Source organism: Ascaphus truei, chromosome 8 (genome assembly GCF_040206685.1).
Source record: "Ascaphus truei isolate aAscTru1 chromosome 8, aAscTru1.hap1, whole genome shotgun sequence".
In the NCBI taxonomy this organism is placed as follows: domain Eukaryota; kingdom Metazoa; phylum Chordata; class Amphibia; order Anura; family Ascaphidae; genus Ascaphus; species Ascaphus truei.
This window is the reverse complement of record NC_134490.1, coordinates 33,602,236-33,615,876: the sequence shown is the minus strand read 5'-3', so window position 1 is coordinate 33,615,876 and position 13,641 is coordinate 33,602,236. Positions and strand designations below refer to the sequence as shown.

The window sequence follows — 13,641 nt, the reverse complement described above, 5'->3', positions numbered from 1 at the left end:
ATCGTAGCCAGAGAGAAGATCAGAATGCATAGACGCAAACAAATATCGGACAACAGTAAATATTGCTAGCAGCACAATGAAGAGCCCCCCACAAGATGTAACCTACATCTCACCCTACATACATAACCCTACAATCAGGGGGAGGGGAAGGGAGGGGAGAAGTCTTATTTGCTAAGGCGAAGTGGTCCCTCCTTATGTGGTGTCAAAAACCTGTATACCGAGGGACGGCCAGGCATCTTGGTGGGTTGTAGCACAGATCCAGGGGCCTCTCTCGTATTGTAGCCCGAAAATAATGCTCCAATTAGCTGTGATAGTGTGTTGAGAGGCCAGAATTAAATCCCCGGGAGCCTGCTCGCAGTCACGCCAGGATACTCGTTTGTCATGTAATTGGTGACGTCATGCTTGCCTTCTGACCCACGTTTCGCATTCTCATTCTTCTTGAGAAGGTAAGGTGGGTTACTCAAGCAGTTACTGTCACAATCATTCATACGGGCTTATCTCCCACATATCCAATCTATTGAGCATTGAGTGCGTGCTATTGGGATCTTCCTGTCATTGCCCTGCCCCCCGTACTCACATCTTCAGAATCATCTTCACTTAAAAATGTCACGGCTGCATGAATTTGTACTAAATTTGGTACACAACATCTCATACAACCAACCCACCTCCTAGTGGGTAGCTTACCCTATACTATGTCAGCATTACAGTGTATGCATAGTTTATTTACAGTGTATGTAATCATTAATGTATTAAGATTATTAACAACGCAAATAGTGATCGCGAATAAACACAAGTAGGAGTGGTGCATATAAGGAGAAACACTCACCGAGACACAGACCCTGGAACTCCGGCTGTGAGGAGCAGTCGCAGAGCTGGTAGAAGATGTGGTAGTTCCTCTCTGACATGGCCTGATAGGAGGTATTAGGGGAGCCCCTGCTTCAGCCACAAGTGAAAATGGATGTGAACGGTGCTTTGGGTGTGAACACAGTAGTAGATAAGGAGAGAGAGAACCCAATATAGCACTCAGGTTCACACTCTGGAGAATTGTGATTGATTTAAAACATAATCTTTATTAGTAGCAACGTATATAAAATATGGATGATAGAACAACGTACTGGAGGTAGGTTGATCCTAATAAATGATAGCCATATTGGCTCCGGATCAGACTTTATTTGTGTGTACCAGACAATTTTAATAAACCACTGGTAACAGAACAGCACAGAAATCCTGGTGTAGACCTGTGTGATAAGTGAATACTCTGGGTGTGCCCTGGTAGGAACAGGGGCTACAGGTCACAAGGGTAGTGGCTGAATAGACCCTGGTATGACATGGTAAATGTGACCAGTAGTAACTGATAAACATATAAAACAAATACAATATGTATATCAGTGATGGTAATGTGCAGACAGCTATGCTCCTCTGTGAAAATCATATGCCCAAAAACGGTGTCAGAATGACCTAAGGTAACCCTCTGGGTGCCGATCTGCCGGAGTGTGTTGACCTGCAGTAACCTGCGTGGCTGTGCCAGAGGTGAGTACCCTGACCGAAGGTCGTGGAGCAGGTCAGTGTGACTGCGGTGTAGGAGACACTGATGATGGGAGAAATATAGCTAAAGCGTATAGCAGGAGGCTAGGCTGTTGCACTAACAGGAAGGTAGAGCCTCACTGCTGCTGTGAAGGAATCCGGACACAGCAGCGCAGCTACAGTGTTGCTGCAGGCACAGTAATTCAGTACTCGTATACATCAGAGCATAAACCCTGTAAACACTCAAGAACGAGGCTAATAGTGACCGTCGGGGCACTGATACCCTGTATAGTTAGGCACGAGCAGACTACCGCATCAACTCGCGGTTCAGAAAATCATGCGGAGGCAGTGACTGATCTGCGCGTGCACGTGGGAGGTAGGAGCCGACCTTGAGAAAGCCTCTCGCGAAACGCGTGCGTCGGCTCCTACCTCCCACGTGCACGCGCAGATCAGTCGATGCGGTAGTCTGCTCGTGCCCAACTATACAGGGTATCAGTGCCTCGACGGTCACTATTAGCCTCGTTCTTGAGTGTTTACAGGGTTTATGCTCTGATGTATACGAGTACTGAATTATTGTGCCTGCAGCAACACTGTAGCTGCGCTGCTGTGTCCGGATTCCTTCACAGCAGCAGTGAGGCTCTACCTTCCTGTTAGTGCAACAGACTAGCCTCCTGCTATACGCTTTAGCTATATTTCTCCCATCATCAGTGTCTCCTACACCGCAGTCGCACTGACCTGCTCCACGACCTTAAGTCAGGGTACTCACCTCTGGCACAGCCACGCAGGTTACTGCAGGTCAACACACTCCGGCAGATCGGCACCCAGAGGGTTACCTTAGGTCATTCTGACACCGTTTTTGGGCATATGATTTTCACAGAGGAGCATAGCTGTCTGCACATTACCATCACTGATATACATATTGTATTTGTTTTATATGTTTATCAGTTACTACTGGTCACATTTACCATGTCATACCAGGGTCTATTCAGCCACTACCCTTGTGACCTGTAGCCCCTGTTCCTACCAGGGCACACCCAGAGTATTCACTTATTACACAGGTCCACACCAGGATTTCTGTGCTGTTCTGTTACCAGTGGTTTATTAAAATTGTCTGGTACACACAAATAAAGTCTGATCCGGAGCCAATATGGCTATCATTTATTAGGATCAACCTACCTCCAGTACGTTGTTCTATCATCCATATTTTATATACGTTGCTACTAATAAAGATTATGTTTTAAATCAATCACAATTCTCCAGAGTGTGAACCTGAGTGCTATATTGGGTTCTCTCTCTCCTTATCTATGGCCTGATAGGGACACAGCACTGAGCATAGATTATACAACAGGCAAAAAGAGGCCACAGACCCAGAGAGACTAAAGGTCGGGGCGAAGGGAAGTCAAAGGACTGAGTGAAAGACTGAAAATCATCCCACAGCTTTTAATAGAATGATGACCCACCATATCACTAAAGGGCCCATACTACTGTACTTTAAACCATTTGCTGTGACAGGGGTGTCGCTGGCCCCTCTAGTACTGAAAGGGTAAGGGGCCAAACAGTTGTATGCACAGTAATGCCCCAACCTGTAGACAAATAACCTGAGTGCCAAGAAGCTGTGACTCAAGTCAGTGGGTGAGTAGGGGGCAGTGACGCACCTGAAAGGTGACCCTAGTTTTCTCAAGAAGGTACGTTTTCATGCTGGCCCCAATTATGCGATAATTGGGACTGAACCCGATCTCCACGTACTTCCCGAAGCGACTGCTGTTGTCGTTCCTGATGGTTTGGGCATTTCCAATAGCCTGGGGAGGGGGAAGGAGAGAGCGAGAGAGAAAGAGAGCGAGAGAGAAAGAGAGCGAGAGAGAAAGAGAGCGAGAGAGAAAGAGAGCGAGAGAGAAAGAGAGCGAGAGAGAAAGAGAGCGAGAGAGAAAGAGAGCGAGAGAGAAAGAGAGCGAGAGAAAAAGAGAGCGAGAAAAAAAGAGAGCGAGAAAAAAAGAGAGCGAGAAAAAAAGAGAGCGAGAGAGAAAAAAAGAGAGCGAAAGAAAAAAAAGAGAGAAAGAAAAAAAGAGGGAGAAAGAAAAACAGAGAGAAAGAAAAAAAGAGAGAGAAAGAAAAAAAGAGAGAAAGAAAAAAAGAGGGAGAAAGAAAAACAGGGAGAAAGAAAAAAAGAGAGAGAAAGAAAAAAAGAGAGAAAGAGAAAAAGAGAGAGAAAAGAGAAAGATAGAAAAAAAATAGAAAGAGAGAAAGGGAGACAGACATATGGGGCGACAAGTGACAGACTAGAGGGTAATACTTCAATCGCCACAGATCTGTCTGTCAACCTGTAGTGAAGGAGACAGACTGCATGGGCCATAGGTCCCTGGTGTCTAAATCACACCACAGTGGGTCCTCACCTCCATAATGGGGTTTGACGCTAGCACTCGCTCCTCCACAGTGGAGTTCCCGCAGGCTCCTCCCACCATGGCAAAATATCGCATGACGTACTTCGCTGAGACAGTCTTTCCCGCGCCCGACTCCCCACTGATAATAATGGACTGATTCTGGCTGTCCCTGCAAGAGAAACCCCACACAAGCATCGTAACTAATTGGGACTATATAACCAATCAAAAAGCTCTGTCATTTGATTACCGTGCTCCTACTGTATGTGGGACTGACTCTAATCCATGAAACATGTCACGTCATTAGGTCCTACATGGGACTAGTCCTATAACCCATTAAACATGTCACAATCATTAGGTCACATTGTTACTACATTGGGTCTGACCTTTTAACCTAGTAAAGGTGCAATGACTGTTGGGCCCTTGATAAAAATGCTTTTTAGTCGGCTAACAAAAATGTATTATCTTCCTTAACTTCTACCACCATTTCTTAAGACCTACCCCTATTGGCCCGTGTGATGCAGGCATTTAAACAACCGGGAAGAAATTTGTGGCACCTATGCCGGTATCTCGGAAACCAGGGAGTTCACAGAGCTTAAATAATGAAGTTCAGCTCTTGAGATCCCCTTCTTCCAACTTATATAAAAAAGGGGGTCCAATGGGAACAACTTCTTTAAAGGAAACATCTGACTGTCTTGGTTTCTTTTCATTTGATCCTCTGAATGGGAGACCACAACAACCTAATTTACTTTTTACTTAGCATCTAGCCCACGGGGGGCAACTCCAGTCCTCAAGGGCCACCAACAAGGCAGGATTTAAGGATATTCCTCTGCTTCAGCACAGGTGGCTCAACCAGTGGCTGTCATGCTGAAGCAGGGATATCATGAAAACCTGACCTGTTGGTTGCCCTTGAGGACTGGAGTTGCCCTCCCATGCTCTAGCCTGTAAGAGAAAATAAAGATTGAGGAGAGTGACGTTGCCTGTACAAACTCTTGTTGTGTCATACTAAAAGCTGTGTCACACCGACACTGGGGAGGAGGGAGGAACACCGTATAAACACTAGTCCTGGGCCCCGGGAAAGCTGTATGCGGCCCTGGATACAACCCAAATCAAACATAAAATAAAAAAAGGGCAAAAGTATACAATGATATAAAATGTGAGAAGAGATCTGGATTGCAAATATCAGATAGTGTCTCAAGATTAATAGTGGGACTATGAAAAAGGGGCATCAACGCATATATCAAAATCATCTGACCACAAGGGGTTACAGGGAGAGTTTGGGGTATTTTATACAGTTTAATTTGGGATTATTGTCTGAAAAAAAGGCAGCCATAAACCAGGGGGAGTGATGAGCGGGAGGTAAAATATCCCCACAAAATATGGGCTCTCCTGCCTGTTTTGTCACAGGGGCAACGTTGTGCTTTAAAAAGTGGGGTTAGAGAATCCCTAAATGAGAATTCATCCAGAGGGGTGTTATAAAATCGGTAACACTTGAATTTTCATATATCCCATCTTCATGACCTCTTTAAAAGTCACTAAAGTCCCTATTAGCTGCACTCTTGATACTAGATAATTAGTGTACACAAAGTAGCAGTCAGGTGTACTGCTACCACAAAGTCCTAATGGGAACAGACCAAAAAGGGTCCCAAAAGAGAGCTAAACACAAACAATAAATTTGTAATAACTATAAAAATCGACGAAAGACGTGTCATGACACGTCTTTCGTCGGTTTTTATAATGATTAAAAATTTATAAAGGGCTTGTAGCCCGAAACGCGTAGGTGTGCTGTTTGTTTCTATGATCCAATAAACTATTTTTTTTATCGTGGGACCGCACTCTTGTAATTTTTGCAAGCAAGCACTGGATGAGTGCTCCGTCTTCTCTCCCTTCTTGTTCATTGAAGCAGGGATATCCTGACCTGTTGGTGGCACTTGAGGACTGGAGTTCAGCACCACTGAACAAGAGCACTGGTTGTTTTTAAACACACACACACACACACACGTGTAAGCATGTGACATTAACATTTGACATCCCATGGTAGAGTGCAAGCAATAGAGATCAAACCTTTACCAAGTCTCAGCTCACCATGTTTACAAAGTGATTATAGATTTACAAAATAATTATAGATGTCCATCACCCAGATGTAACCGTTTAACTCTGTGTGCACCAAAACAGCCACTACGCCATGGGGGCTGACACTCCAGTAGTGCAGGGAAATGGAAGACTAGTGTTTCCGGGTTAAGGGACGTTGCGGTGACATTATTGCCGCCTGGCACCAGGAAGGACAAAACATGTCACTACCCTTGGTACACTTTGGTCGTAGTCAGACTGCGCCTTTTAACATATCAAGTGGGGTCACCTGCCCATCTGCATGTACGCCTCCTCAGCCACGGCAAAGATGTGGGGGTCCAGCTCTCCTCGAGCCTTCCCAATGTACGCACCGATAACATCCTCCCCGTATATAGGGAGCTGCTCATAAGGATTAACAGCCACCAGCACGATGCCTGCAGGACAGAGCAATAAGGCACTCAAAATGACCAGACAAACCAAGGAAGAGACAACAGTTATTTGGTGTGTACATACTGTACTATATATACTTCTCAGTGTGTAATTCTATATATCTATAATTTTCTGAACAGTGTGGAGGGGTTGGGGCACACAATTAGTGTAAATCAGACTACTGGAGAGGGTGCTGCCAGAGTACCCATATAAGGTACTGTACAAAAATAAAGGGATAGGCACAACATAAATATACAAAAAAATGATTTTTTTGGCTGAACGTTTCGGGTACACACAGGAGCCTTTATCTACAATAAACATAAATTATTATAATAAAATATGCACATCTACTAGCAAAAGCCGAGTTCAAAGTGTGTGAGGAGTGGCGAGTAGACACATTGGGAGGTCCCTCACCACAGTAAGTGTAAATGTTATTGCCTTGCAGGAATCTAACTCTCAGACTGTGCAGGACCCCGGCCTCATGCAGGTAGCTCAGGGCTGTCAAATCGTTCTCTCCCACCAGGAGATCAGGGTTCCGCAAGGGGGGCAGTGTGGAGGGGCTCACCGAGTACACCAAATCCTAAGGACAGAACCGACAGTGACGCATTGTACATGTCAACTTACAGACAATATTTTACACAGCATATATGTTGAGGAAGAGTCAGTTTTAGCCTGCACTCTTCTAACCAGAGAACTAATAGCAGTGACAAGTATAATACTGTAAGTTACAAAGGTGACTGCAACCTACAGTAAAAGCAAAGTCCGACAAGTATACAGTAGGTATTTTTCAAAGACCTATCAAGGTCCCTGTTGTGGACATACATATACAATTTAAACATTTCCATTGGAACAGCAGTTTTTACAATCTGTCAAGAGTATCTTGGTGATCAGACTGGTTAAGTCCTCAAAGCCACGGGTAAATTGTTAATTTTCCTCGGTTCTTTATTTGCAAAATGATTATGAAGCAGTCAAACAAACAGAAGTGTAAACAAAAAGAAAATATAATGCTCACTGAAATAATAATGTGAATGTAATATGATTGTGCCTTACACGTCTAGAGTGACGGTGGGTGCAACTATGAGCCAAAATTAACATAAATTAACAACAATTGGAAGGAGAAAGCATTTTTGTTGCCGACACCAACCAACTAGAAGCCCATTTGAAATTGCACTCCTCGCCCCTGAGGAATCTCCGTTAAGGAGGGAAACGCGTAGGGCGTTTTTGGCGTGGTGACGTCAGCGTGAGGGAATCGGGAGAGACTGGTAGTATCATTACATTGTATCAAGTTCTCTGCTGGAGCTCAATTGTAACTGCGATCGTTTCCAGGCTTGGCAGATCCTTTTCACTCTGTGGTTTTGGTCACAGCCTGTCTCTGCACTGTGATTCTTTGTATCAGTATTGTATCAACATGCTCTGAGGTTGTCAGCTGGAAAGTTGCAATTAGTAGCGCTTTCACAGACGCTTACCACCAGCTCAGCTAGCCTGTCAGTATTTGCTGTGCAGATTCATTTGGTCACCGGTGTATTGTTTGGTGATTCAATTACAGGCATAACCCGCATTAACGTACGCAATGGGACCGGAGCATGTATGTAAAGCGAAAATGTACTTAAAGTGAAGCAGTACCTTTTTCCACTTATCGATGCTTGTACTGTACTGCAATCGTCATATACATGCATAACTGATGTAAATAACGCATTTGTAACAGGCTCTATAGTCTCCCCGCTTGCGCACAGCTTTGGTACAGGTACGGAGCCGGTACTCCTGTTCAGGACATGATGACAGGCGCATGCGTGAGCTGCCGTTTGCCTATTGGGCGATATGTACTTACTCGCGAGTGTACTTAAAGTGAGTGTCCTTAAAGCGGGGTATGCCTGTATTGTGTTCTGTGTACAGCTATCCTGCAGGGGATATACATTCACTGTGCAGATTATATTTGGACGGCATGTCCACATACCACAGTACTATATTACTGCTTTAGTCAATTAAGCAGAGTGCTCAGTAACAGACTAATCCTGTTTTTTTATAAAATTATTAGCTTTCCTGATTTAACTACTGTGTATAGTGTTTGTTGTATGTCATTTGGTGCAGAATCAATCCACATGCCACCAACCTATCATTGATTTGCACATACAGTGTTAACAACAATCTATTAGTTTAAATATTATATTTACTTATGGTACACTGTTTTGAGCAACAAGATCAATATAGATTGGTTTGATCGGTATGCTGAACCTTATGACGCACAATACACCAATATAGGTAAAGCGTCCTTGGGCAATTACAGCAAGGTAACTGACTCTTTATTAAGGCCAATCTTTGTCAGGTTGCTATTGCCGTTGTATTTAGGTATAGCATAAATTTATCAAACACTGTGGCCGTCTACCACCTCCCCATCCCTTCCCGCAAAAGTACATTATATGTTGTTAATCACTAATTACTATATGTTAAGAATCTATTTTATGTATATTATAATTAAATGTTAAGTTTTAATTGCAAAGGAGTGCAATTTCAAATGGGCTTCTAGTTGGTTGGCGTCGGCAGCAAAAATGCTTTCTCCTTCCAATTGTTGTTAATTTAAACAAACAGAAGTAGCAGATATTCAGAAATTCAATGTTACCGGGGAGAAGGAAAACATTTACAAGATACAAGTAAAATGTATTCTTTAACATATTTCCACTTCAGAGCAATGTGTTGCGTGCCTTTCTGGCACCAAATGGGTTGTGTTACCATAAGTAATATACTGAGGTAACTTATTGGACCAGTACCAACAACTAAAACCACTTACTGAGCCATCAAGGAGCCGGAGATATAAGAATTTATCACCCTCATGATAATCTTTTGTTACCACAGCTGGTTTCCAAACCTCCTGGGCATCTGGAATCCAGAGCCCCGTACCCTACAGGGGGCAAAACAAGTCCAATAATTAAAACCTAATTTTTCAAGCACCATCAACCGACCACACACCCTAGAACTGATGTACCCATAACTCATTCTATTACGTGATGCCCAGTGTTGTAACAATAACTATTAAAGCCTAAATCTAAGCTGCATATGTCCCTATCACAGCATCTTCCAACCTATAATTCTTTTGTATCTATATCACTATTACAGGACCACCCACCCTATAACCACCCTTTAGCTATTTTGACGTTTAGGGGCTGTGTGGCATGGTACAGATAAAGGCCAAGCCTGCTTGCGGCCCCTACTAGTCAAGATGGCAACTCATTTAAGTGCTTGAAAATGGCTGTCAGCCCGGGTTTGTAACCTACGTTAGGTATCTGTTTGATGATTGATTCTGTATCTGAGTTTTGCATGTATTTGTGCATCTCATTTCGTGCCTGGGGTAGGAACAAAGGCTAGTATCAGGCACACTGATTCAGAGGGCAAGCGAGTGTGTGGAGTCAGGTGCAGTGCTTATGGACAGTGGTGAGATAGGGAAGGGTGGAGCCCACCTACTGGGAGTACACACTCCAAACGTAGAGCGTTGTTGTCTTCCCAGCAGCAAGGCGTCTACCCTTGCAGGAGGTATTGAGCTTCAAAGTTCCACACTTAGCTTCCATTCTTAAGACACTAGCCCCACCCAAAGCCCTGATTGGCTCAGCAGAGTTAGTCTATTGGTTGGTTGGCACCTGGTTCTCCATGCCTCAAAATGGAGGCAGGGTAACTAGAAGCCGTCGTCAATTAGGGCTCCATGGTTGGTCTTGGGGACTAGAGACCAACGATATTGTGAACCGTGGGTGGACATTACTGGTCGTTGGGATATCCAGGAACAGCCGGATCGAGGCAGCATTAAGGTTAGGTTGGCATCAGCAGCACCCTGCACTTAGAGAGCTAGGAGTCCCCTGTGTTCCACATTCTTGGAGAGTTGTTGCGCTCTGTATTGTGCTGTTGCCTTCAGCTGAAATAAACTATTTAACCTCTACGTTATGCCTGGTGTTTTTGCCATCCCAAGTAGTCTGGTCAACCACATACCATGACACCTATCACTTTTCTATTACAGAACCCGTCACCTTACAACTGTTCAGTACCCATCATGTCTATTACAGGATCCCTATACCTGTCCTGTGTCCATGTCTATTACAGGACTTCACCCTATACACTCGTACTGGTCACTACACTATTACAGTACATCACCCTATAACCACATGCCTATAACTATTACAGGACGCTTTACTCTATAACTGTCCTGTACCCATCACCTCTATTAAAGAACCCCTCACAATAACTGCCCAGTACCCATCACTGCTCTATTACAGTACTCTGCATCCTATAATTGTCCTGTACCTATCAATTCTCAGGACCATTATAGTATGAGGTAATAGGTATACAACAGTTACTAAGTGAAGAGTCCTGCAAGAGGACATATAGGTACAGGAAAGTTAGAGGTTTCCTGTAATAGAAAAGTGATAGGTACTGGACATTTAGTTTGAGGGGCAATGTAGAGTAGCAACACAATTATAGTGTGCAGGGTCCTGCAAGAGTCATAGGTACAGGACAGTCTAAAATGATTGGTCCTGCAATAGAGGAGTCCTAGGCACAGGACAGTTCTAGGGTGAGGGGTCCTTGTAATAGTGACCAGTACAAGACCATTATAGGGTGAGTGGTACTGTAATAGATGGGTACAAGACAATAAGAGGGCATGGTCTCCTATGATAGATAGCAGTTACAGGCTGCAGGGCCCTGTAATAGACAGATGGGCACATAAGTTATAAGGTGAGGGGGCCATACAACAGATATGCCAGTTCTAGGGTGAGGGGTCCTGCTACTATTAAAGAATTCCTCACCCTATAACTGTTCTATATTCCAGATTGAAATCACCGTTTACCCATCCTATAGCTTTACTCTTCCTGTAATTGTCCCGGGGGCCTGGAGGAGGGTCAGTGTCAAAGCAGCGGGATGGGGGGAGTGCAGCCGGCCTGCTCTGCTCCCCCTGCTCTTCCCCTGGCCCCAACGTACAAACCGAGCGTGGGAAATTCAAATGCGTTTCACTGTATGAAGCAGCAAAAGCCGGAACCTATGTAAAATAGGGCCAGGACAATACTATGGGGCCGGAAACAGAGCAGCATACTATAATGCCGGACTATGGGGTGTACCCGTGCATGAAGGTGTAGGGCCGAGCTGTGGAGGTCAGCAGGGGCTGTCTGGTCACAGTGTCGGGCTGTGAGTGTCTGCTCCTGTAGGACCGGCCTGTAGGGTGAGTGGTGCTGGGCTGCGTGAGTGGTGCTGGGCTGCGTGAGTGGTGCTGGGCTGCGTGAGTGTTGCTGGGCTGTGGGGTGAGTGTTGCTGGGCTGTGGGGTGAGTGTTGCTGGGCTGTGGGGTGAGTGTTGCTGGGCTGTGGGGTGAGTGTTGCTGGGCTGTGGGATGAGTGTTGCTGGGCTGTGGGGTGAGTGTTGCTGGGCTGTGTGAGTGGAGTGCTGGGCTGTGTGAGTGGAGTGCTGGGCTGTGTGAGTGGAGAGCTGGGCTGTGTGAGTGGGGTGCTGGGCTGTGTGAGTGGGGTGCTGGGCTGTGCGGTGAGCAGGGGGGTGCCTGCTCCCCTAGGGCCGGGTTCAGGCTGCAGTTCCCGCGCTCACCTCGCAGTACTGTCCTGCAGCACACATTGCTGGGGCCTAAAACGCTGGCCGCCCCCCTGCGGAGGGCCTATGTATAGGTTTCCCCTGGTCACCTGACTCAATCAATCAGACACAGACCAATCACTTCTCTTGTTAGTGCGGGGCACATGGGAAGCCCCTTCCCGGCCAGCGGAGCATGCAAACAAATACATACACAGACCTATAACACGCAATGCATTGTAGGCAGATTTAACCCTTGCGGTGCTGGGCAGTGCTGCACAGGTGTAACCCTTGCAATGCTGGGTAGAGCAGAATGAATGTAACTCCCACAAGGTTGGTGGGAAGAGCTGCCCCAGTTTAATCCGGGAAGTATGGGGGCAGAGCAGTGTAGATGTAACCCCCGCAGTGCTGCGCATGGACCTGTCAACCCTCACACATTTTCCCACCTGTTGCCCACATTTTAAGCCGATCTCCCGGCCTCAGGGACACTGTGTGTAAATCTCACAGAATGGAGGAGATGGGTCAGAACAGGAGTGGCCAACTTCAGTCCTTAAGGGCCATCAACAGGTCAGGTTTTAAGGATATCCCGGCTTGGAGCCCCTTGTGCTGAAGCCGGGATATCCTTAAAACCTGACCTGGTGGTGGCCTATGAGGACTGAGGTTCATCACTCCTGGGGCAGAAGATCTGTGAGAGTTGACAGGTTCTGTTACTTCCTCACACAACATTAGACCAAAGTGAGGTTGAGGTTTTCAGCAGAGCTGGCATTTACTCATCACCACAAACTTTATAATACTTGTAGCCATGTTCCACGGAGCCCTGATGATGGATAAGTATCCGGCTATAAATATCCGGTATATGGATTGTACCACTGTAACCCCAACATTATGCAGTATGCCTTTGGAGCACCTTGGTTGCCAAAGTTCACCAGTAAGGAGACAGATCTATCTCGGTGTCTGTGACTTTGGGAAAAAAATGAGGGACTTGTTCGGGCAGTATCAAGTGACAGATACACAACAAGCGGATATGATAATTAGACAGTTGGATGAAGTTGCCATTCGAGAGATAAGTTGCTGACCTCATGAAGATTTAGATACAGCTGAAAAAGTGTTTGAAATACTCAGGAGCGCATTTGGCACCAGAAGTGACAAGCAACAGGTAGGCCTACTTACATTTACTAAACCTGCTCCAGCTGTGTCTCCTATACCTGCTCCAGCTATGTCTCCTATACCTGCTCCAGCTATGTCTCCTATACCTGCTCCAGCTATATTTCCTATACCTGCTCCAGCTATATCTCTTATACCTGCTCCAGCTATGTCTCCTATACCTGCTCCAGCTATATTTCCTATACCTGCTCCAGCTATGTCTCCTATACCTGCTCCAGTTATGTCTCCTATACCTGCTCCAGCTATGTCTCCTATACCTGCTCCAGCTATGTCTCCTATACCTGCTCTAGTTATGTCTCCTATACCTGCTCCAGTTATGTCTCCTATACCTGCTCCAGTTATGTCTCCTATACCTGCTCCAGTTATGTCTCCTATACCTGCTCCAGCTATGTCTCCTATACCTGCTCCAGTTATGTCTCCTATACCTGCTCCAGCTATAACTCCTATACCTGATTCCAAGTCATGCAGTATGTATGGGACTGGAGATTCAAGGAGGAATGAGTATTAGCAGGTATGAGGGTGTCACACTG

General features: G+C 45.5%; 1 protein-coding gene across 3 annotated transcripts in view; it reads right to left on the bottom strand.

Annotated features, from left to right (window-relative positions):
• Positions 1 to 12,139, bottom strand: part of LOC142501403 (unconventional myosin-Vb-like) — a 48,981-nt gene extending 36,842 nt beyond the window's left edge. For all 3 annotated transcript variants that reach the window (XM_075611272.1, XM_075611273.1, XM_075611274.1), the window contains exons 1-7: positions 11,969 to 12,139; positions 9,184 to 9,294; positions 6,813 to 6,978; positions 6,259 to 6,403; positions 3,915 to 4,071; positions 3,180 to 3,323; positions 827 to 908 (exon numbers count right to left, since the gene is read on the bottom strand). In XM_075611272.1, the coding sequence (XP_075467387.1) occupies positions 827 to 908; positions 3,180 to 3,323; positions 3,915 to 4,071; positions 6,259 to 6,403; positions 6,813 to 6,978; positions 9,184 to 9,294; positions 11,969 to 11,995 (832 nt within the window). In that variant the 5' untranslated portion in view covers positions 11,996 to 12,139. The remainder of the gene's footprint in view (positions 1 to 826; positions 909 to 3,179; positions 3,324 to 3,914; positions 4,072 to 6,258; positions 6,404 to 6,812; positions 6,979 to 9,183; positions 9,295 to 11,968) is intronic.
• Between the last annotated feature and the right edge of the window lie 1,502 nt (positions 12,140 to 13,641).